Source organism: Etheostoma cragini, chromosome 3 (assembly GCF_013103735.1).
Source record: "Etheostoma cragini isolate CJK2018 chromosome 3, CSU_Ecrag_1.0, whole genome shotgun sequence".
NCBI lineage: Eukaryota > Metazoa > Chordata > Actinopteri > Perciformes > Percidae > Etheostoma > Etheostoma cragini.
In genome coordinates, this window is record NC_048409.1 from 25,663,007 (window position 1) to 25,686,471 (window position 23,465).

At 39.4% G+C, this 23,465-nt stretch overlaps 1 protein-coding gene across 3 annotated transcripts in view; it reads left to right on the forward strand.

Moving 5' to 3' along the window:
• The window catches only part of sgsm2 (small G protein signaling modulator 2), a 70,051-nt gene that overhangs the window by 4,504 nt on the left and 42,082 nt on the right, over positions 1-23,465 (forward strand). For all 3 annotated transcript variants that reach the window (XM_034867429.1, XM_034867430.1, XM_034867431.1), the window contains exon 2: positions 7,672-7,747. In XM_034867429.1, the coding sequence (XP_034723320.1) occupies positions 7,672-7,747 (76 nt within the window). The remainder of the gene's footprint in view (positions 1-7,671; positions 7,748-23,465) is intronic.

The following is a 23,465-nucleotide window of genomic DNA, read 5'->3' on the forward strand; positions in this document are numbered from 1 at the left end:
AAATTAAAAAAAACCTTAGAATCATCTTATTTTCCCCAAAAAGTGTCCAACAGGCCGTAACAAATAACATTTAAAAGTAAAATTGGAATGCACATTAAAGATATAAAAGTAGTCCTAGGCCTTTGTCAGTTTAATGCTCTTTTTGTCTCATATTTTCTTTATTTTAAAGTTCTTTAGCAGTTTGAATTGCCTCGCCTCAGTCCTTTTGACTGGAAGGTACTACAACTGAGTTGTCATATGCAAGAGCGTGGAAAAGAAAGCACCTACTTCTGTTTCTATATTTCGGGTGTCAGGTGTCATATGCCCAGAGCTCTATGACAAATGTGATAATGACAGATCATTGAGAGACTGCAGGGACCAAGGGCCGGGGTGTCAAAACTGCAATAGGAAAAACTGACAGGATACAATTGAATGTGATGCAAGGCCATCCTCATAGTGCCTGAAAATCACTGTCCCATTTGTTTTGAATGGCGGTAGAACAAAAGATGACTGTGAAGATGAAGAGCATGATGTGAAGATAAAACCAAAGTTGTATTTAATGCCCTTGCTTTGTGTCATAGCTCTCAATTGACCACCTTTTTTAAATGAAAAGCAACATCATTCATTCATTCATTCATTCAATTGTTCTGTTTTTCAAAGGCATAGTTCAGATGTGGCATTCTAAATAAATACTCAGCTGGAAGGATACGTGCTTCAGCTGTTGCTGCTTTTTATGGGATAGTCAAAGTACAAACTACAAAGAAGCGCAAAAAAACACAGAGTCAGAAAACAATGACAAAGAAGCAAAAGGACTACAGAGAGGTGCAAGACAACCTCGAAGAGACAGAAAACAATGACAATGAGACACAAAATGACCTTTAAAGAGAAATTAAATGACTACAAATGACCCTGGGGCCCAATATCTCATAATTTGTCCATGGTCTTTGTGAAAGCACATGATGTTGCACTTGATTGGACACTTGAGAGAAAAGTTCAAACTTTGCATCCCTTTCACACCTTGACACTCCCGGCCAATTGATGCGTAAAGTGGGCATGATTGTCAGTTTTTTGGTTTTGAAAAGTTACAAAAGTTGTCTCACACTGTTGGACAACACAACAAGCAATTAGTTTGAAGCATATTAGCGTATATAGTTGTTTTTTGAGGCAGAGGAATGGATAAGTCGACTGTTACTGTAGTCTGCACAAATACAATAATATCCTTCCCATCAGTGAGTTGTGAGCGGAAAATATGTTTCTTTGTTTGTTGTGTAAGGAGTTTTAATTTCAGTTATTCTCTGCACATGTTTTTCCTCAGACACATGAGGCAACCGTTTTACAACTGGTCCGAGAAATAGAAAGTAGACTTTTAGCTCTGTAAATCTATTCTGGTCCAGTCAACATCAATACTTCTGACCAGCATGTTGGAGGTCGCTGCCATAGGCTTCCTTTTGTTTTTAGCAGTGTTGGATAACTTCTCCCTCAGACTGACACCTCCTCCAGGACAGAATCAGTTCTTCCTGCCATCATTTTATTTTATAACTTCTGCACCAAGAGCCATGTTTTTAAACTGCATTGGTATCCATATATTTTGTACTCCGAGGTTAAATGTTAAAGCTTTAGTGCACAGCTTTTTCATATAAATAAACATCTGTTCCATTCAAGCCATTGCCAAATGAGTTGATACAAAGCTAATGAAGACTATCAGCTCCACAAAACTGTCTTTGTATTTCCCAGCGTTGCTATGTTTAGAACATGGTGTCATCCGGTGACTTTCTAACGCAGAAACTCAAGTAAAGACAATATCTTCTTTTTGAAGCGTCATGTTTTTTTTTTTTTTTAATCCTCCATGGCTACGTAGCATCTGTGTGGAGGAGGGGTGGAGGTGAAGCACGATACAGAAGGCTTGTGTAATGTGGATGCACCAACAGCATTGTTGTCATTACTTATAATTCTTACATTCAGAACATTAATATAGCATTAATGATTGTTTTTTTTGTTTTATTTAATGTAAAGTCAAAGTTTAGTAATGGCGTTCTGATCAGAGAATGAAGTCACACTCCCTCTGTGTGTGTGTTGGAATCTGGGAAGAGTCTTGAAGAGCTATGTTATTGTTTTTTTTTCTTCAGTATTTCTATTACTGCCCTGTTTTAAGGAGAGGAAATGATTGCAGGGTTGCAGTCTGTAATCTGTAAATGTTTGAAAATCTACTTTTTGTGGGAAAACTGCAGATGGTTACAGCCCTCCTCATCCACCGACCCTACTCGGGCATGAATAATTACCTCATTAATGACTGTGTCTCTGCTGTGGCCTAACAATAGCTGATTAGGATGGTAACATATTATATTGCAGTTCTTCAGTCTAAGCGGAAGAGAAGGCACCTCGGTACACAGAGACAGGGACACAATACCTTAAAGACAATGCACACAGAGCAATGTCGAGGCATTTTAGCAGCACGTATTTGGTGATGCTATACGGAAAGGACCACACAGTTACATGGTTCTACATGTTTAAGGTCATTTACTATCAGTTAGTGCTGGAACGCTTAATCAATTTGTCTAATGACAGAGAAATCCTCTACAACTGATAAGTGATAATTCAATTGTTTCAATACTTTTTTAAGCAATAAATGCAACATAGTGATGGTAATTCAAGGATATGCAGTAGAGACTTTGAGATTTCCCTACATTTGTTAGCTTTGCACCTGTTCTGCACCTCATATTTGTCATAGACCTTTTTATCATGCAAGACATTTTGATATGTTACAGTAGGACAAAAGTAATAGTACAAATAAGTATTGCTGAATTCCATTAAAGGGTAACTTCCGTTTTTTTTTTCAACCTGGAAAACCCCTATTTTCCTATGTTTTTGTGTCCAAGTGACTGATGGGAGCCACAATCTTTGACATTGGTCCAGTACTAAACAAGCTACAATGTAAGTTAATGGGACAATTGTCCAACTTCTAGTTAACTTGCCAAAAGTGCTCGTTTTGCCACTGACGGACTCAGATTCCTTTTGTGACTGACAACATTATGAAAACGATCTCTTAAGAGATAGACCTTTAAAACTTCTTTGAGACCTTTCTGAGTCTGAAGTTGCTAAAGCCAAACCCACCAGACTCTATTTGAAAAAGCAAGACTTTTAACGTGTACAGAGACAACATATTTCACATGTAAATTGGTAAACTATGTATATATTTCAGTCACAACTGGAGTTGTGATGGTCGGCAAAGTGGAAAGACAGCTTTTCATAATTTTCTTTTCTTTCTGTCGCCTTTGAATGAAGTGTATTTTACGGTGCTAAAATGAATATTTACATGGAGTCTGGTTGGTTTAGCAAATGCACTTTTGCGGATGTTTTTATGTTTAAAAAAAGGATCTTGCTCCTTAACAGAAAGGTCGGCCTCCTTAGAAATCCTTTCCATAATGTTCTCAGACACTTAGAATATTAATTTGAGCCTGTTAGTGGCAAAACGAGCACTTTGTGAACATAAATACAAGCTGGACAAATCCCCATTAACTTACATTGTAGCTTGTTTCGCCGCGGCTGACTGCAGCTTAATACTGGACTAAGTTCAAAGATTTTTGTTTTCAACGATCACTTAGACACAAAAAGATAGGAAAATAGGGTCCAGGTAGTTGCATTTTCTTCAGTTCCAGGGTCCACAAAGGCATCATTTATGTAATTAGTCATTTTTCTGCTTTATTTTCTTTTTTTACTATGACAAGTCAAAATCTTTGTGGTCATAGGGAACACACTGGTGATGGCCTGTTGTTTGCCCCAGTCATGAGCATGAGATGAAGGGAAAAGCAAATGTGTCCTTATGTAACTGGCAGTTGGCTAATGAGCTCTTCCCTCTGTTCCTCCCAGAAACCATTAGCTTCAGGATTCTTAGAATTTTCTCCACTTAGCTGTTTGACCAACTACAACTTGTTATTTTAAAGATAGTTTTGTGGGTATTTTCGCCCTTTATTTTGACAGGACAGATGAAGATGTTAAAGGGGAGAGAGAGAGAGAGAGAGAGAGGCAGAAAAGGGCCGCAGGTCAGAATTGAACCCCAGCCTGCTGCGTCGAGGAGTAAACCTCTATATATGGGCGTGCACTTTACCAACTGAGCTATCTGGGCGCCCACATCTTGAGATCTTGTGTCATCTCTGGAACTTAACGCTTGGTTAGCTGCAGCGGTTAATGAAAGTCTTCTTTTAGTAAAAGTAAATAAATGCGAGTGTGTTATGTGTGTGGCTGTCACCATGTTGTTTTCCGGTGCATGAGTGATCAGTCCTCTGGATCCTTAAATAATCCAACAAACCTCAGTGGCGGCAGCCAAAGAGGCAAATATCAAAGTCTACTGTAGTTCCTTATCCAAGTGCAGATGCATTGCGTTGCTAAACAAAGCAAAAACCATGTCAATCATACAAACAACAAAGGAAATACATTTTCACTGAATATTTTGCATACAATATATGTTTAGTATGAACATTTTGCGATCGCTTTAAAACACTTCTTCTATGAATGTTGATATCAAATGTATGAAGGCATGTTAAAAATCTTCAGATGTTTCATCTTTAAATAGGAATTTGCTGAAGCAAATTTAATCATGTAAAAAACACAGGGTGGCTTTCTTACCTGGGAGAGATCACTGAGACAAATATGATGAAATGAAAGTTATTACATAATAAGATAGCTAAAATCTTTGTGTAGGTCCTTGGTTTTACCTACTGTATAACCACCCTCTCATGCCTGAATCCAACAATCTTTAAGTTAATGTAAGGGTGCACGATATATCGACTCAATTTCGTTTTTGCGATATCACTTTGTGCAATATCAATATTGAAAATGTACTGAAAAGTATGCAGTATTCCATTTTATTTTGTGAGATGCGCATAGAGACAGCAAAAGAAACGAGAAGCGTGAGGACGGAAAGGGTGAAACTGCAAAGCGTGTGAAGCACGTTTTCATATTCGATAAATCAAATCTGATCTGTTTTCAACTTTTGTGTTTTCATACACAGTATGTTTAAGAATATCGGAATGAATATCGATTTCGTAATTTGCAAGCTCAATATCTTAATATCACATTTTGTCAATATCGGGCAGCCCCTTGTTAATGCTGTCCCAAGCATTTAGCCCCTACTTGTTTTTAACCTGATGTGATCTTTCAGTGAAGCATTTACTTCTGCGTAGTATGTAATAGCCCTAACAATGGTAATTTACATAAGTTCATTGTTTAGTTCTACCTCCTAAAAATATTAAAATGTTTAAAAATACAGTCTGCTTTATTATGCCTTGTTCCAACACATTTAGATGAATATAGCATGAATCCATCGGAAATACTCGCTTTTCTGTATCTGCTGCTTTCAGTGTACAGCTTATAATAAATGGATTACATTGCTAATACCTCCTAATAAACTTATTCATGTATTGAGGAGCATACCAAACTTTAACTCAAATGTAATCCCTGACAGCATGCACTAATAAAACTGGTTCATTACCAAACTCAATTGATTCCATTTCACATTCACTCACACCCAGGTGAAGGTATCGACCACTCGGACCGACCGCTGTTTATCACTTTACTCTGATTCATTGGGTAGAGCTATAGCTGTTGGTAAATATATGGATCTATTTGCACATCTCTGCGGAGGATGTGGTCAGTCAGAGGCTGTGAATGAGAGATTTAAAATGCAGCAGTTCTCCAGAGAGTTTAAGTTGCTTAAAGGCACCTGGCAGTGCCCAGGAGGTGTAGTGGCATCAGCGTACTTTGGTCTGTACGGGGATTTGAACCGGCGACTCTCCGGTTCACAACCCAACTCCCTACGGACTGAACTACTGCCACCCGTCACAGGAATGCGTCTCCTGAGGCGGGGAGGCAGAGGGACCGCAGTGTTTGCTAACGTTAGCTTCTTGTATCATCTGCGTGAGTGCGGATTTCATGTCTCGGCTTTCGTTGGTGTCCCTTTGCCTAAGATGCTATGACTTCACAAGTGATGACGTCCTGTCACTGTTCCAGTTGCTTACCCTCAAAGGGGAGAGACAGCGGATAAGTAGAGCAGTCAGCTCTGCAGAGTCATGTAATTACAACTTTATGGCGTTTCATAAACCGCTGAAGGACAGGCGGTGCGCGGTGTGCATAGCGGAAACCCTGTTCTGATACCATGGCAGCAGAACTTTTACCGTGGCAGGCCTCCATCAACATAGAGGAAAAAATGTTGCCGTTAAGCGTTGAGGACTTGTTGATTGCAGTCACAGCAACGGAGGAGGAAATTAGTGGGCAAGTTGCAAAAAGAAAAACTCAATGCTGAAAAGCAAAGTGAACACCAGCGTTCTTTATGACAAAACGGTTGTCTGTATTTGTCAGTGCTTTTACCAGCTGTACAAAATGGGTGGTTAGGCCTAAAAAAAAAAAAAAATGTGTGTACTTGATGAAGGAAGTTGATGATGAAGCTTCATCCCTCAGACACTGCAGCTCCACGACCTCCCACACCTCCATAATACAGGGGGAAAGTTTGAACCAAGTGATACTGTAGTTAGAGCTTTATTATCACACAAACAAGCAATTAAATTCTTCCTGTTTATCAATTACACCCAAACAAGGCAGAGGTGTCAGCCAGTTCCTGGATTAATCACTGACAAAAATTAATTCTACGGAGAGAGCGAACTTAGACAAGCGAACACCAGACTGACTCAGTGTTGTTGAACTCACTCAGGCTCTCCTCCCCGGAGACACAAATGAAGACTCATTTGAATGTTTCCCGGGTGACGTGGTATTAATTGGAAGTCAGTGGTGCGAATGCTTGGGTCAGAGCTGTAATAATAGCTGTCACACTGTTAGGAGGAGACTGCATAATTCTTTATGCTGTGTTATGTTTTTGTAGTTGGAGATAACCAAGTAGCTTTGTCGGCTGTGGCTATTGACAGTAATAACAAATGCTATCTGATGGGCTTGCTTCGCTAGTCGGTGTTACAGGGTGTCTGAGCTTACTCCGATTATTACACACTGCCCCCACCGTTGTGTTGCTTTTTACACTCATCGCCGAGATGAGACCAACAAGATGACGACAGAAGCCTTGGTGTCAAGATTATTACTGTCGTGATCATGTAGAGTTCATGAGCTGTGTTTTCAGATTTTCTGTGACACGTTTTTTAATCTTCCGATCTTCTTTTCCAATCTTTAACTTGCCGATGTATGACTGACACAGATTAACTTGACTGTGAGAAGGATGATGACTACAGCATTTCCTGTTCAGGGAAGCAATATCGGCAGCTAATGATGTTCAGCGCAAATTCTTTCAGGAAGACTTTTAATAACTTCAGTCACTGCTTTCTCTTCCGAAAACTATTTAGCTTCTAGAGACGTTTGGTTTCAGTAAACCAACCAGAATTGGCCACCGAACTCACAATCCAATCACAGCGTTACATCCCTGCTTTAAATTGTTTTTTCTCTCTGCTGCTGCCAGCTGTCAATTCAGGAAAAGCGTTTAACCCTCCTTTTCCCCCTCCAACTCCACCCACCATCACCCTGGGTCTTCCTCTAAAAAGTCCAATCTCTAAATACTGTGTAGTTCATATTATCCATAGGTCTAATATAAATCGTATTGTCTGCAACAAAGTCTCTCCTGATTGAAATGTTAAGACGATGATGACAACTATTTCATGCACAGTGACAAAACTGTCTCTTTTCTGCTGTTGTGTGCAGGTGAAGCAGATCATGGAGGAAGCAGTGACTAAGAAATTTGTACACGAAGACAGCAGCCACATCATTGCTCTGTGCAGTAAGTACGCTCTTCTCTTTTTATCTGGACACGCACACACTCATTGTCTCCTTCTCTTCCGCTCTCTGTCTTGTGCGCACACACTCACACAGACACATACACATATATATATACACACAGACACACTAGTTGAAGTCCTCAGCAGGTGACTGGGTTTTGCTTTTCTCTGTCAAGGACACTGCTTGACGTCACTGTGCCTCTGACTATGCTGTCGCATCAATGGAAAGTTAATAATCACAGCACAGCTAATGGAAACCAATTTTAGAGACAGGCTGTAAAAAACCCAGCTTTTCTAAGCTGTGTGTGTGTGTGTGTGTGTGTGTGTGTGTGTGTGTGTGTGTGTGTGTGTGTGTTGGCCAGAGATAGAGGGGTTGCCCTTCCTGACCGGATGGTCAAGCTTGCAGGGGTGTGTGAGTCACAGCTTCCACGCTGATCATACCAGTAGTGCCCCGTAGCATGACCAGCCAGATCCCCATCAAAATGTTGGGTCTGGGAACTCACCTTTGGCAGGGCTCAATCTGTCGGGCGGGATAAACGGTTAGCAAAACTCCAAACACATCTTCCTTCTTTAAGAATGACTTCAGTGCTTAACTCCGGGTCTTCCAGAGCCGATTCAAAAGACAGCAGCCATCTTCTTTGTTTTCAAGTAGCAGGGAATTTACAATGGAACCGTCTCCGCCGTCCTTACGTTAAGCCCGCCCACAGACTCTAAACACAATGTGATTGGCCTAACCACAATGGTGGTTTTTCCAGCTCACAAGAAACGAGGAGTTGCTAGACAGACCGTAGCTGCAAATTGCGTTTGCTGCCGCTAGGGTGCAGTAGGCTGAGTGCCCCTAGCCCTCCCATTCAAAAGGACTTGGATTTACAAGTTTGGCGATGAAGTACGTTCATTTTAATTTGAAAGAGGAATTGAAACAGCATAGTAATGCGATATTTTCAGTGGCAATACTGTATCGATACACAGGCACCAAGTATTGATCTTTTATTAGAAATGTGTTGGTCCCTCCTCCCCTAGATACTTTATACTTTGATAAACCTAACAGTCCCTGCTGCTGTTTCACGTTAAAAGCTTTACACCCGAGAACCAGCTTGTACACAAATTATACAAAAATCAACAACTGCTCTGTCCCGTAACTGCAGTCACAACACTTTCTCGAGGTTATTTTATTTTTCACAGATTGAGACCTGCCTACGATTCATGTACTATGCAGTAGGTTTTTTTATTTTATGTGATTATGAAAAGGTTATAGGAAACGCAACATGTTTGTCCACAAGTTAGCAGAGCTTCATTAGCGGTGCTATTCTTCAATCAAAACCGGTCTAATCAACCAGATATGGGATAACTGCAATATCTGGTTAGCAGGTGAATTTGAAATATTGCCACTTTTTTTTTATTTTTTATAAAGGAATTCCATGGTGCAATTTCTGTCTAGTTTAATATATTTTGCATGGACAGTTTGGTACAGTATTGTATGGTATACTGTGGTAAACTATAGTATGTTACATTTTGGTATGGCACAGTTTGGTATGGGACAGTATGACGAGTTTGTTTTTACCTCATGTATATTCTGTGTATTTTCTGTACTGTTCCTTTTGTTTCCACTCCTTCATGCTCCTGAATGTCCACTTTTGGATGAAAAGGTGAAATTGGATTTGAGATTGTGGGTATGATGGTATGGTGTGGTATGGAATTTTGGGGTTGGTCTATGTGTTAACATAGTCTGTGTGGGAGGCATATACTGTATACACTAACATACTAAAATGCTAATATTTTAGACACTGTTTTTTTCTGATCAGACCCAGGTGTGTAGTCACAGCCATTTTTTTATTTGCATGTAAATGTATTCGCTTCTAGATCTGATGTGTATGTGTACGTTTTTTAATTTATGTAAAAGGTTGTGAATTCATTTTCTGGAAGTTTCACTTTGCTACATTATGCAGTGATGAGTTTTATTAGTGGCTTTATATGGCCATCTGTGATTTCAGTTAATATAATTATCCTGTGTTTAAGCATTTCACAGTCTGCAAAGGTTGGAGGGTAAATCCCAATAATATTATTAAGCTACATGATGTCCCCACATACTGTAATAATCCTGGCTGATCCCTTAACGCTTCCACACAAGGTTGAGATATTACAGTACACACTGTACAGGTGGAAAGATGTGAGAACTACTGGAACTAGTTCATTTTCATAAAGATATGCTGAAATTCAAAGATTATAACAGCCAGTTCTTTGCTTCCTCGTCTACAGACAGGACCGTGTAAATTGAATTGAACCCTGTGGGCCACTGCGATTCGATGCAGTAAAAGAGTGACTGCTGTGAGAGCAGAGTTCATTATGTATCATCATCAGTGGATCAGTCGTCTCTCTCCAGAACAGACAGAATCACATCTGTCCCCATCAAACGACTAGACCTGGTAAAAGGGCAGTGTGGAATGACACTGTGCACGTTTTAATTAGAGCTATTCAATATGACATCCAGAGGCAAGCTCCGTAGAGCCGAGGCTGAATAACCCTGTGTGAAGTCAAAAATATCATTTCAACAATGTGTGACTTGTACGTTTCTTATTTTAACACAAGACCGAGAATAAACTTGATTGGGGCGACTTCTAGCTCACCCGGTAAGAGCGTACGACCCATGTAGGCTGAGTCCTTTGCAGCAACCCGGGGTTCTCATGCGTGAGGAGAGCGTGGCTGGTCGTCATAGTGACGCCGCAGGAAACTGCCGTGAACTAATGCGACACACACAGAACTTCAAAGGTGTGTTGGTTTTTAGTTTCAAAAGAAGCTTGAGGCGGAAACAGAGACTGCTGGCTAAACTATTTAAAAATGGCGGCTTTGTTCACCCTGTCCGTCGCTAGCAATGATGACGCAGTGATCGGTGACGATTCTCTCCGACCAATCCGTAGTCTGCAGGTTTTCACGTCATCTTTTGGTATTGCCTCAGCTAGCTTGGAACCTCGACTGAGGTTGAAAAACGCTATACTGTAGCTATTGTTTCCTCTCTGATGTTTGTATTCAGTTACTTTCATGAGACAAATAGCTGTGAGCCATTGTACAAATCCTGCCGGATGCCCACATGACCCCTCAAGGAAATTGCAATGTGGCCCTCTGGAACCTTTGTGTGCTTTGTGCAAAGCGTGTGAACGTGTGTATGTGTGAGAGAGCGAGAGAGAGAGAAAGAGAGAGCTCATAGTGTCTGTCATCCCCCCGTGTCGTCATCTTCTGCTTCTGCCTAAGGTCCTTTACCTGCAGATGGAACATTCATCTGATATGTAGCCCATCCATAGTCATCTGGAAAATCACAACACAGTTAGGAAACATCAATAAATAAAACAGTGCTTGGCTCTTCTGCTTCCAGCCTTAAGAATTCTCAACTCACTATTGGTAAGACACTAAACAAACATATGTTTGATTGAAAGTGACAATTATTGTCAATTCCTAATTATTCCATAATATCCAGCCAGTGATGTCCCTACAGGTGTTTGCAGTTGACCAGTGATCTGAAGCACAAGGTGTGATCTGTTTTACTAGTTGTCATTGACCATGCTTCAATACTAATTTTGTCTAAGCTGTTAATAATGTGAAATCCTGCTAGGTTTCCCACTGAGTCAATCTAAATCCTGAACATGGTTGACCACCTCTTAAATAGACTCTAATAACTCTAATACAATTAAATTATGTGCCGTTCATCATATGTAGTTTTATCTAATCCTCTTCTGGATTTTAATTAATGTTTCTAAATGCGATGTAAATGTGACTACATGTGATTAGAACACATAGCGGCTCTGTCTCATCAGCCCTGCAGCCATGACATCACTGTGAAGCGTGCTAATCATCAGTCTCATGAGCTCGCCGACTCTTGGGAAAGGTGTTAGGTAAAAAGCCGGATCCAATGATGTCAGCGCAGGAATGAGTCACTGCTGACCAGACTTGTAACAATTATTTTATAATTGTCTAATGGCAATTTTTTTAAATATAATTGCAATTACTTTGTTTAGCCCTAATTAATTGCTATATATAATAGGGTTGGGAAAACTATGTAATACTGTACTATGGTCAATTTTATGTTAATCTAAGAAAAAAACACAAGGTTTAATGACAGTAAAGAGGCGTGGTCTACTTCATAGGCTGTGTGCCTGTGTTGATACATTATCTGGGTCACATAACCGTGATATAACCAAAAGACATATCCTGGAATTCAATCAAACTATTTTGTTTTGAAAAGTAATAAATAAATAAACATTTGTACAGCAACATCTGGAGTTGCTACAGGCCTACTGCCGACCCACTCGTCGTTAGTCTCTTAATACACATTAATTGTGCTAATGTCTGCTAATGAACGCCAACTGAATTCCAATGTTTTCATTAGTGAAGAGCCAGTAGAAAACACTGGTGTATGGCGGTCCGTTTTGTCTAAAGAATGGGAAATAAATTCAAATAATGATTTAGGCTAGACTTGCATCTTTACTAATTTCACTAATGCCCCCCCACCCCCACCTCTACAGCTAATCATTCTAGCATCTTTTTTGTGATCTCCTCACATGAGGGCTCTGGGTACTAAGTCCCTCAGTCCTCCTTTCCACCCCCCAGTACACCCCTGTGCACATTATTGATTCTTTTTCATTCATTCAACATTAACACTAGTTTCACTCCCACAGTATGGGTAAAAGTTGTTTTGCAATGTAAGAGGAAACAGGATGATAAAAAAATATCTATTGCCATTACTTGTCTATTTAAATAAATATGTTTGCTAAAGGAAAATAGCTTATTGTTTCTTACCATATTGAATTTTTGGACAGTTTTAACAGTTTTTTTTACACAACACAAACTATTACAATAACAATTATTCTGTAAATGCATTTGTGGTGGTTACAACATTTCAAATGTTAAAGAGGCTACATGTAAGTTGTTTTTTGCGTTACAGGGAGATCATATAGTTGCGATGAATGTTTTTCGCGGACGGAAAATCATTCATTTACAAAAAGAATAAGTTACAGATGCATCGTTGCATTTCAAATGTGGTACATATCAAGTGTTGCAAACAGTAACCTAGCCTACTTTGGATTTCTCGGGACATAAACCAGGTCACTGTGTCACAAGCAAAAGCATTAACAAGTAGTTGTAGCAACCAGTGTAGTAATAGAAAATTGGAGGTCAACACAAACACGGAGTAAAGGGGTTTCCCTTCCCTTCCCTTCTCTGCCCTAAATGGAAGGGGGACGTAACTGTATGTCAGCTACTGACGTATAGCCACATTGTGCATTGTAAAGTTATTTTATGAATAAAATTGACATATTTCTTACCTGAGGTCCAATTCTAGGTGGCTTTTGAATTATTTACAATCCCTTAATTGTCTCCATCTGTTGATAGCCCTCCCAAAGTTGACTCACATTATCAACGTTGTCTTTCACTTACCTTTAGCTTTAAGTTATTCTTTGTTTAATTTCCTTCTTTTCTGTGATGGCCCTACCCCAGTATCACCCATAACTACACCAGATAACTTCTGAAAATGACATTAAAATACAATAAGGCCTATATAAGAAATCTCCTGCTTCCTTTCACCTGGCTCAAAAGGCTGGAGTGTTACCCAGGCTTTTTTGGTACAACAAAGAAATCAGAATTTGTTACTTACCTGCCCTAAAACCTTCTGTGAAAAATTGAGCCGGGGCAGAGGCATGAATAAAAACTATATAAAAATGGCATTCTATCCACTGTTAGTCTTGTTTGCTGTTACAGATCAGTTAAGATTATTTTATGAAAACTGACAGAGCTTCAGAAAAATTTTAAAGTTACATATAGTCACTTTAAGTTTAAGAAGATGCTGTGGATTATGTAATGGCAACATATAAACTCAAAAAAGGTAGGCTGGGGTGGCTAGTCCATTTTTAGTGGGAGCTGGTGGCACTCCGTGGATTCACTGCAGTTATAGATAGAAACCTGCAGGATGTTTGTTGGCTATTCTCTCTGTGTGGTTGCAGTTAGCCGTTGTATAACTGTGTCATTGTGTAGGAGTCCAAAACTTCTCCACAACATTACAACTGATCACATAACTCACCCTCATTAGCATCATGGGAAGTCAAGTTGTGTTATTTGTGCTTTCTCAGACATCATTTGTTATGGTATCATACATGTTATCTTGCTTATGAGTGTGATAAATCCTAGACAAAAGAAAATCTTGGTGCATAAAACGGTGTTTTAAAAGACACACAGCCCTGAAATGAACCCAGGCGTGTGCTATTAATAGAGCACCCAAAAATACTGCCTTAAAAGAGCTGGCATCACCATGACTGGCTTGTTTCCCCTTAATATCAAACGTCCCAGGCTGAAAACAGGAACACTGACATATTCAGGTAGAAATACAATAGCAATCCACATGTAATTTCCACTCATAGCCACACTTTTCTTACTAGAAACGCAGCCCTTAAAATATAGTCTTCATTTAAGTGCACCTTCTTTAATTAAAAGACTAATGGGTAATTATAGATGAAGCCAAGCCTATTAATTAGTCATTAGGTCATAGCATTAGGCCGATGAGGAAGTCTGGTGTTAATAAATCAGCCCCTTTACTAGCCTCCATCTTCAGAAATCAGAAAACGTTACATGGTGAGCAAGAAACAGAAATGTGGGGAAATACTGAGTAAAACAGGTAAACAGCTGCTCAGTGTACTTTCAACAAACAGAAAAGTATCAAGCAGTTCCTTTTAATAATTCGAGCATTTATCGGCCCATCAGTATATATAAAGGGATTAAAATAAGGCCCACCTTCACCTAGAACATCAAAGTGATACATACATTAATCTATCTATATACATAATCCAAGAACATAACACACTTTATACTAAAATGAGCCATTCTACATCATGAGTACTTTTACTTTAATCACATTTCGATGCTAATACCTTTGTACTTTTACCTAAGTACCATTTTGAATGCAGGATTTTTACTTGTAACAGAGTTGGCTTTGGAAGTGGAACGTCAAGGATATAGACTACAACATCTGTAAACAAAAATGTTCTGTTGATCCAAATTTTGGCTCTACAGTTCATAAAAAATAACTTTTTTGTCATATTTGCTCAAACTGTCACTATCTCTTACTACAGGGGTCTTCAACATGTGTTAAGACAAGGACCCCTTAAACATTGTGTTAAATTGTATAAAAATGAAGTTGGCTTACAATAACTGGGCTTACAACAACATGTAGGGTGACCTATAGCCTTAATATACAGTATACACCTTTTTATGCATAGAAAACTCTGTTTTTATAAATTGAATTTGCTGGCATGATTTTATAAATCATGTTTTAATATTAAAAATACATCTGGCACATATAATCCTTAGGATGAACTGTTTCTGTGGATTACCTACTTAGCAACTACCTTAACTATAGGCCAGTATGCATATCATCAACGGGATTTTTCACAAATAGGCTGATTTATATTTGTTCTTAATATGTTGGATTCATGTTAACACATTTTAATTTTCTTGGAAACTTTCAAAAAATTAATCAATATTATATCAATATTTTTGCAGCCCCTGTAGTATCTATGAGTATGAAGATCTCTGTCTTACAACATAAATTATTAGAAAAATGACATCCTCTGGCTCTTTCCGGTGCTCCTAATGGCAGAAAAACAACCAATCAGCAGGGCTACAGAATTTTCTGCAGATTCCCCCGCAAATTTAAAATAAATAAAGAATTAAACTGTGTGAAAGAATGTTCACACACTTTTACCACAAGCACACTAAAATATGTTTCGGAAACATTTCATGTGAGAGCTAGGCAATGCACCGACATTGATTCATGTTTGATCAGCGCTGTTTGAGGCAGTGACTCCCAGGAACAGGATGCATTCCCCACATAGTCTGCTTCACTGTCAGGTGATGGTGACAATTTCAGCAACTGTGACAAAAGGTTATTTTATGAAAACGTTACTGAACCTTTTTAAAAGTGTTTTTTTTTTGTACAAAAACAACGTGTGAGAAATGAAAAAAGAAAAGAAAATGGCTTTTTAACAGCACAAATGGTAGATCAAAGTCCACCGTAGCTGTTACATTTCTACATAGCAGGAATAAGAGACAGAGACAGAAATGAAAGGGGGGATAATCTTAGTGATTTGGGGGTAGAAGAAGGACATGATTTGATTAACTGGGAAAGTGTGGAGGAGTAGAGCAGAAGTAAAGAAAAGATTGGCGAGTAAGAGGAAGGGATGGTCTGAAGCAGCTAATGGGCTCATTAGGAAACTCGTGGTCATGTAATGACCTGCCACCGAATGGACATCTGGGGCTCCACGCGCTACAGACAGATGAACAGACAGAAATAGAAAGAAAAAATAGGAAAGAGATAGCGGAAGACTAATAAAGAAGTAAGAGATATATTTAACCAATGATAAGAATGAAGGGGCATATAACAAAGGTGTCCACGTCATCCCACTTAGGTTTCAGATAGATTTAATTGGATATGTATTATGAAAAAAGTCAAAGTGTACATCCACCCATCCATCATCTGTAAGAACTTATCCTATTCAGCATGATGGAATACATGGAAAGGAAGAATATGCTGTTAATCCAAATGATAATCAGATCACACTAATTAGCATTGAATCATAGAACTCGTACTGTAGATGTTACACCTCAAGCCTAAATACGTGGCTCAAACAACATCATTTTCATTTTATATTCCTCATCCTTAAATTATACTGTGAGCTGAGCGATACTCGCATTTGCAAAACATCTCTTGCAAGTATTTCAAAAGCCTATATTACAAGTTTCTTCTTTTCCAGACCAATCAGTCCATGTTGTGTTTTCCAAACTGTATCATAACTGAGCCTGCATGATATAACTGGAATGCAATGAAACAGTAATTGCTGTGATGGTTGAACTGGCAGATAATGACTGTTAGCTAATGGGCATATGCATATAAGGACAGTGGGCCTCTTGCAAGAGACACTTGTATGAACAGATATTAATGGCACATATGCGTGATTGAAGAGAATTTGTGGCATTCACAATTGTTCTCAATTTTCTTATGCAAGCAAAAGGAGACACATTACAAGGCTCCTTACAAGTGTGCTAATATTAAGCACAAAGGCGTTCATAATACAAACCATTCGCAAACTCTGCATTGACCACCACAAATAAATCAATGTATTTAAAAAAAAAACGTTACTGATCGCCAGGATGTGAAAGGAGATCAGGTCTGCGTGTGAGCGATTGCTTCCTAGTTCTGTCTCTTCTCACAACTTTTTAAGTAAATTCAGGGTGATTAATTAGCGTCATTTAGGCTATAATGTGCGGAGGTTGGCAGTATGCAGATCAACCATACATAGTTATATTTGAGCTTGCTTATTGACATGGCTTCTCATATATAATCGCTTAAAATGTATTAAGTAATTATTATTTCTTTTAATTTGGCTGCTGATCTTTATAAACAAAATTCCTGAGCGTTGAGGACCCCTGCGGTGGGTTGAGGGTGGGCACAGAACGCCTACTCATTAAATGGCTTCACAGATACCCAATCCCACTCCAAACTAAATTGAAAAGTTGGCAGCCCTGGACAACACATCAGAGCCACAGCACAGTCGCGACTAGAGAAGCCGCTCTCCACACATCGCTTTTAACTTGACTCAAATCACAGAGCAGCATATTGAGTAATGTGTTAATTTACACACACACATACCTACAGTGTAGACTAACCTGTGTGTTTCACCCTGTCAGTGTAGTTTTATAATTGTTGGCTTGAAAACCCAACAACAACCCAGATTAACTTGTCACACAACAGCTGCTCTGTCAACACCAGTATTTCTCTGCCAGGCTGTGGGTGCATTTGTAGGATTGAAAATGAACAGCCAGTCACATCAAACATGGACATATCAGTAGCAGCAAATATATGAATGGATAAATGTGAGAACAAAAGCATGAACTGAAATGCAGAAGCCAATGCCTGTGAAGATAAATTACCCAGTTACAGTCCCATTAGTCTCACATTATTACTTTACCCAATATCTATCACTCACTCCCTGTAGACTTGAAAGGTGGCTGTAATAGTTCTTGTTTTAGTTTTCTCTTTCCCACAGAGAACAGGCAAGGTTTTCACAGTGGGACAAAATGCATCAAAAGAAGAATAATCCAATTCTCTGATGTCCACCTATGTGCCCACTCTGTTCAAACTAAAGTCTCAATCGTCATGCATGACCCTGTTGAGCTCACAATGTGGATTCATTTAAACACGTTAGACCACCTGCTTCTTCCATTTCCATTGGTCAGAACCGCTGCTTATTTATACTGTAATTGAAGCACCACTGGCCTTTATGATAAGCAGCGTCTTGTTTTCATTCAACATAGCAACCCCTGAACGTCACCAAAGCGCAGCAATCCGTTGCTTCTACGTCACCCGGATCATTGGTCTGATTGGTTGAAGGACTTTCCAGTTGCGTTCAGAGTCATTTGAACTATGCCAATTGGTCACGCCTCTTGTGCAGAGAAATTACAGAGCAGACACCCCAGACCAACCCTCAATCTCAGATCTATTGAGCTTGGCTTGGTCTGGTGATAGCGAGACTATTGTGCTTACGTAATGGCAATAACGTTTTCAAATCTTAAAATCCAAATAATAACTGTTGCACCACCAAAGCTTTTCATTTGGCTTTCTCGGTCTGTCAAAAATGTAATGCCAATGTTAGAAGCAAAGTTCCTCAAGATGATTAATGTTTCTGTATTTCTGCATTTCACATAATGGAATGCAGATTTGACATTGAAATGTTTTCCATTCACTATCTGCATCTGTTTAGCACTTTCCCTCTGTGTGTGTCTCTCCTTTACACTCTCCCTCCGAGTTAATTGAGAATGACAGGAATCGGAAGCAACGAGAGACTGTAGTGGAGCATCAGGTGTTCCACTGATTAGAGCCGGTTGCCATGGCAACTCTCAGATAAATGTTTGTACCTTGGGACAGAAAATACAACTCTCAGCGGTATGGACACATTTAGACACACATTCACACTCACAGTTGCATAAAGGAAGCTTGAGTCTTTTGCACTTGGTGATGTTCGTTGGAGGAGCTGTTCCGTCTGCTATGGTGTTGGGCTGTGATATAACTTACTGCACTGAAAACATTAGCTGTAAATGTTGAATGTTATAGCCTCAAAGGATAATACCAGTAAACCATTTTTTCCACACCAATGTTTTTGCTACATGCTCTTAGGAGCTCCTACCATGTCTTCCCCTGCAGGTTGAACTGACCTTCTGTCACTCATACACTCTTATTGCTGTCAAGAATCCGCATAGAAGAGGTCAGAGCCTCGCTGCTGCTTTGACGCACGCAATGCATCCTTTTCAAGTTAACGTTTTTTTGCTATTTGCACAGGTACAGGTCGGGACAGTACAGGTACATTGGAATCATTGTACGTATCTCTGTCAATAGATATGTCTATAAAAAAGGCAGGAAAAGGCAATTATACACAAACACACATAATGAATTATTGCACAAAACAACTGACTGTGGAAAGACTGTATGACAGATGGGAAGGTAGTCCTGGAGTGTGAGAGGGGGGAGGTAGTTGAATACAGAAAAACAGTCTGGAAGGTGTGTGAGAGTGCTGTGAAGTGTTAAGCGAGCTTCATACTTTTCGCGGCCCATTTGGGACAGCCTTTGTTGTGTTTGATTGCTAACTTGTAGCCCGCAGAGAACGAACTCCGTTATGTAGGTCCATGTTTATTGTATTGACATTACGGAAGTCTCTCGTTAGCATCTTGTAGGCTACTATTTGCAAACTGACGCATGCGCAACTCGCATCTGCCCTCAACTCACATTGGGTAGTGACACATGTTCTTACTGAAACTAAACACCACAGTATTTATCAAACATAGCCATACCACATAGAGATGTTGAAGCAGAGGGGATAAAAGCCAACTGTAACATTTAAAGGTGGTAATTCAGTTTGTAATCCTTTTCAATATACATATCCGAGGCATTATGATCTGAAGCCCAAACATTTCTCTGCTTTTTTAAAGGTAAATCTATGTTGTCAGAAAACGTAGCAGCTTTGCTTAGTTGCAGATAAAAGCATAATGACTCACAGACATCATTTACTTACAGCATTAATGATTTGATATTTAGAGCCAGGAATAAGTAGAGCAATAAATAGCGTTCCCGGTGTGTGAAAATGGCAGATGCTTTCTTTCTGCCTGTGAGACATTGCTTTATGTAATTGGACTCTGTCATTTTGAAGTGAGATCTGAATAATTGAAATTACATTCACATATTTAATGGTAAGTTTTTTTAAACAAACAAAGCTCTTATCTAATAGATACTATGGCAGTAAGTAGTCCTTCTTGTATAGTCTTCTTCAGAGTAGTTTCACAGCAACTAACTGATACTGACTTTGAAATCAAATTAAGTTTGAGTGGGCGTATGGGTGAGTTCCAAACCTTGGATACTGTGTTTTCAGATAGCGGCCAGTCATCCAAATGAAAGTTACTCACCCAGCATATACGCCCAAAACAAGTCCCTTACTGGTTTGCTTCCTCTTCACATTAGTTGTCTGGCCATACAGGCTTGTACAGACTCTACTGTAAAACGACAGCTTATTGAGAGTGGGAATTGCAGAGTAATTCATGGTAACGATACAGCGATACTGACGGAATCACAGTGCAGCTATTCTGAGTTATTTACTGTACTTTCATCAGCTTGAATCCCTCACTTCCAATAGTTACATTACAGCCTTTTACTGGGGGGGGGGGTCCAGGGGATGGGTTTTGTAATTGTTGTATTGTATGTATTGCATTTGAGACTATAAGTGGCTGCTTTTAGATGGCAATGCTTAAGTTTGTAGATTTCCCATGAGTTTGTTTGCACATGTCTAATTTATGATAGACTGTAAATCCCTGTTTGTTTCATGTTGTAGCCAAACTATCTCCACACGACTAAAATATATTTACCTTGGTAATTCACAGTTCTTTTTACTTTTTACTTCTTTTTATTTTATTTAAGTTGTTAGGGCCGTTTGGCCGGTGATTTCTTAAATACAGTATAGGTTTGTTATTATTCATACTAGTGCAGTGCCTGTTTGGAAAGCATGCTTATTCAAAAGGGGCCCAAGTTTTTTAGTTTTTTGTTGCACTGCTGAAATCACGATTTTATAACCATCAGACATCATCTGACAAAATCACCAAACACATAAGTTATAGACAACAGCTGTGCTGTGCTGTGCGTTTAGCTGTATTAACTTCTAAAATGATCCTACAGAGAGAAAAGTGTAAGCGATAGATTCGTTCCTACTTTTATTTCTCCTGCACAAGCACAACCCCTATCTGTAGTGCTCAGTGTTGGCGAGGATACTTTCAAAATGTATTCCATTACAGAATACAGAAAACATACACAAAAATGTAATTTGAAACTTATTCGGTTACGTCACTTAATATGAATAACATATTCTGAATACTTCCACATTGAATTGCATATTATAAGAGTAGGAATGCAGCCATCAAATACTGCTTAGTAAACATGCCTATTCTGGTGTGTTCTTCTGGCATTCAACTGGCTGAATGTGTACGTAAACAAGCAGATAGATTTTTGTATTTGTAGTCCTAAACTTAATAACTCAATAAGGAACCCGCCTTCAAAGAAGTTAACACTTGTCAATAGAGAGTGGCTAGACTCTCTGTACAATTGAAATGTGCGAGAGTCTGGAACATGAATTAGCACACAAGTCCACACAGTAAAAACCGGCAATTGACCACCTAGACTCACAAAGCTTGATTTAGATTTGTTGACTCACCACTGTGGGTAATTGTTCAGGAGGAACATGTCTCTGTGTACAGCAGAGCACTTGATGAAATCATCAGCGATGATGTCCAGGTACTGCTGTCATTTGCCCATAGACTGTTAATATATACGGTCTATGCGTTTGCCCCATTTTTGACAATAGATTGGCACATCCCTGAAAATGACCTCTCTGAGCAGCAAGATGTTACAGGGACAGTTTCAAAAGCTTTGGGACTACTGGTAGCATCCTTTTCAAGTGTGCGCATCTATCTCCTTTCATTAAGTCATACATCTTGGAAAGTTGCAAGATGAACACCTTTCTGTTTTGCCAAGTCCAATCCAATGTCTCTGTACAATGTCAGCCTACTTCCATCCATATCCTCCCCATAGAACTGCATAATGTCTTTACAGTCTGCATTCCCGGTTACAAAATCTTCAACGTCTTGCATGTATTTGAATACACATTATTGTTTATAATTTTCAAAATGAAATAGGCCGTACTCACGGCGGATCATATTTCCCTGCACTACACCTTGAAAACACAGTACAGAGTTGTTCCCCCTCTACTCCTCTGGATGGAAACTAACTGTTGTTGGTTTTGTGGTTTGTGGCTCGAGGCTCCAGCGCATGCGAGTCCGCAGACCTGTTGGAATACTGGACACATTTGATACGCCGTCATAGCACTGTCCTCTGCATTTGTTGATTAGCAGGGGGAATCTAATCAGAACGTGTTTTAAAAGCTGAAAAAGTGTGTCTGCTGTTGTTTTAATGTTTCATAAAAATCCTAGGAAAAGTGCTTCTGGCTCCAGATTTTCAGTCACATAATGTAAGCAAACACACATCTGTTCTTTGACTGTAATATTTGTAATATTGATTGTCTCATCCATAATTACAGAGAAAACCCCAGCAGACTGTATTTCTCCACTTATTTTTCAAATTAATAATAAATAATTTCAATCATCTTGTTTAGGATGTCATGAGTGAGCTACTTGTTCTCCTTACGAGCCAGCCATAACCGGAACTCTGGGATATCCTTACTATGCACATATAGCATCTGCATAAAATTGGTCAGTCTTTCCTCTAATGGCCATTCTCTGACAGGAAAGAAACTGAAGAGTAGAAAGAATAGCTCGCGAAGCGATTCTGGCATCAGCCATCTGCTTTTGTTTACCAGTGGAGAGAAAAGCAGCAACATTAACACCTGCTTTGGTAGCTGCTATAATGCTAACAGCAGTGAGACGAAAATTGCCCTTTTCATGTGATCTAAATTGTTTGAGTGCTTTAGTCCCGCTTGAAAAGCCGTATTGAACAAAAGCTTTTAAAGATTATTGGTCGTGGGTTGATGATGAAGAGGGACATTCATGTTTTCAACAGTAGTGCAGATATTACAAAACAATTTTTTTGTGGAGTCTTATGCTTTCAAGGGGAATTTTGCTTTCAAAATAGCCTGATAAGTCCTTCCCTTATCACGTCTATCTTCGCTGTAGCTTCTATCTTCGCTGTAGCTTCTATCTTCGCTGTAGCTCCTATATTCGCTGTTGCTCCTAGCTTTGTTGTAGCTCCTAGCTTTGTTGTTGCTCCTAGCTTTGTTGTAGCTCCTAGCTTTGTTGTCGCTCCTAGCTTTGTTGTAGCTCCTAGCTTTGTTGTAGCTCCTAGCTTTGTTGTAGCTCCTATATTCGCTGTAGCTCCTAGCTTTGTTGTAGCTCCTATATTCGCTGTAGCTCCTAGCTTTGTTGTAGCTCCTAGCTTTGTTGTTGCTCCTAGCTTTGTTGTAGCTCCTAGCTTTGTTGTCGCTCCTAGCTTTGTTGTCGCTCCTAGCTTTGTTGTCGCTCCTAGCTTCCCTGTTGTTATCTCTTTGTGAAAGGGCACTTGTAGAACTCTCTGCACTGGTGGTGGATGTCGATGCACTTGCATCACTAGGTTTTGCTTTTTTTAGTAACAAATGTGTC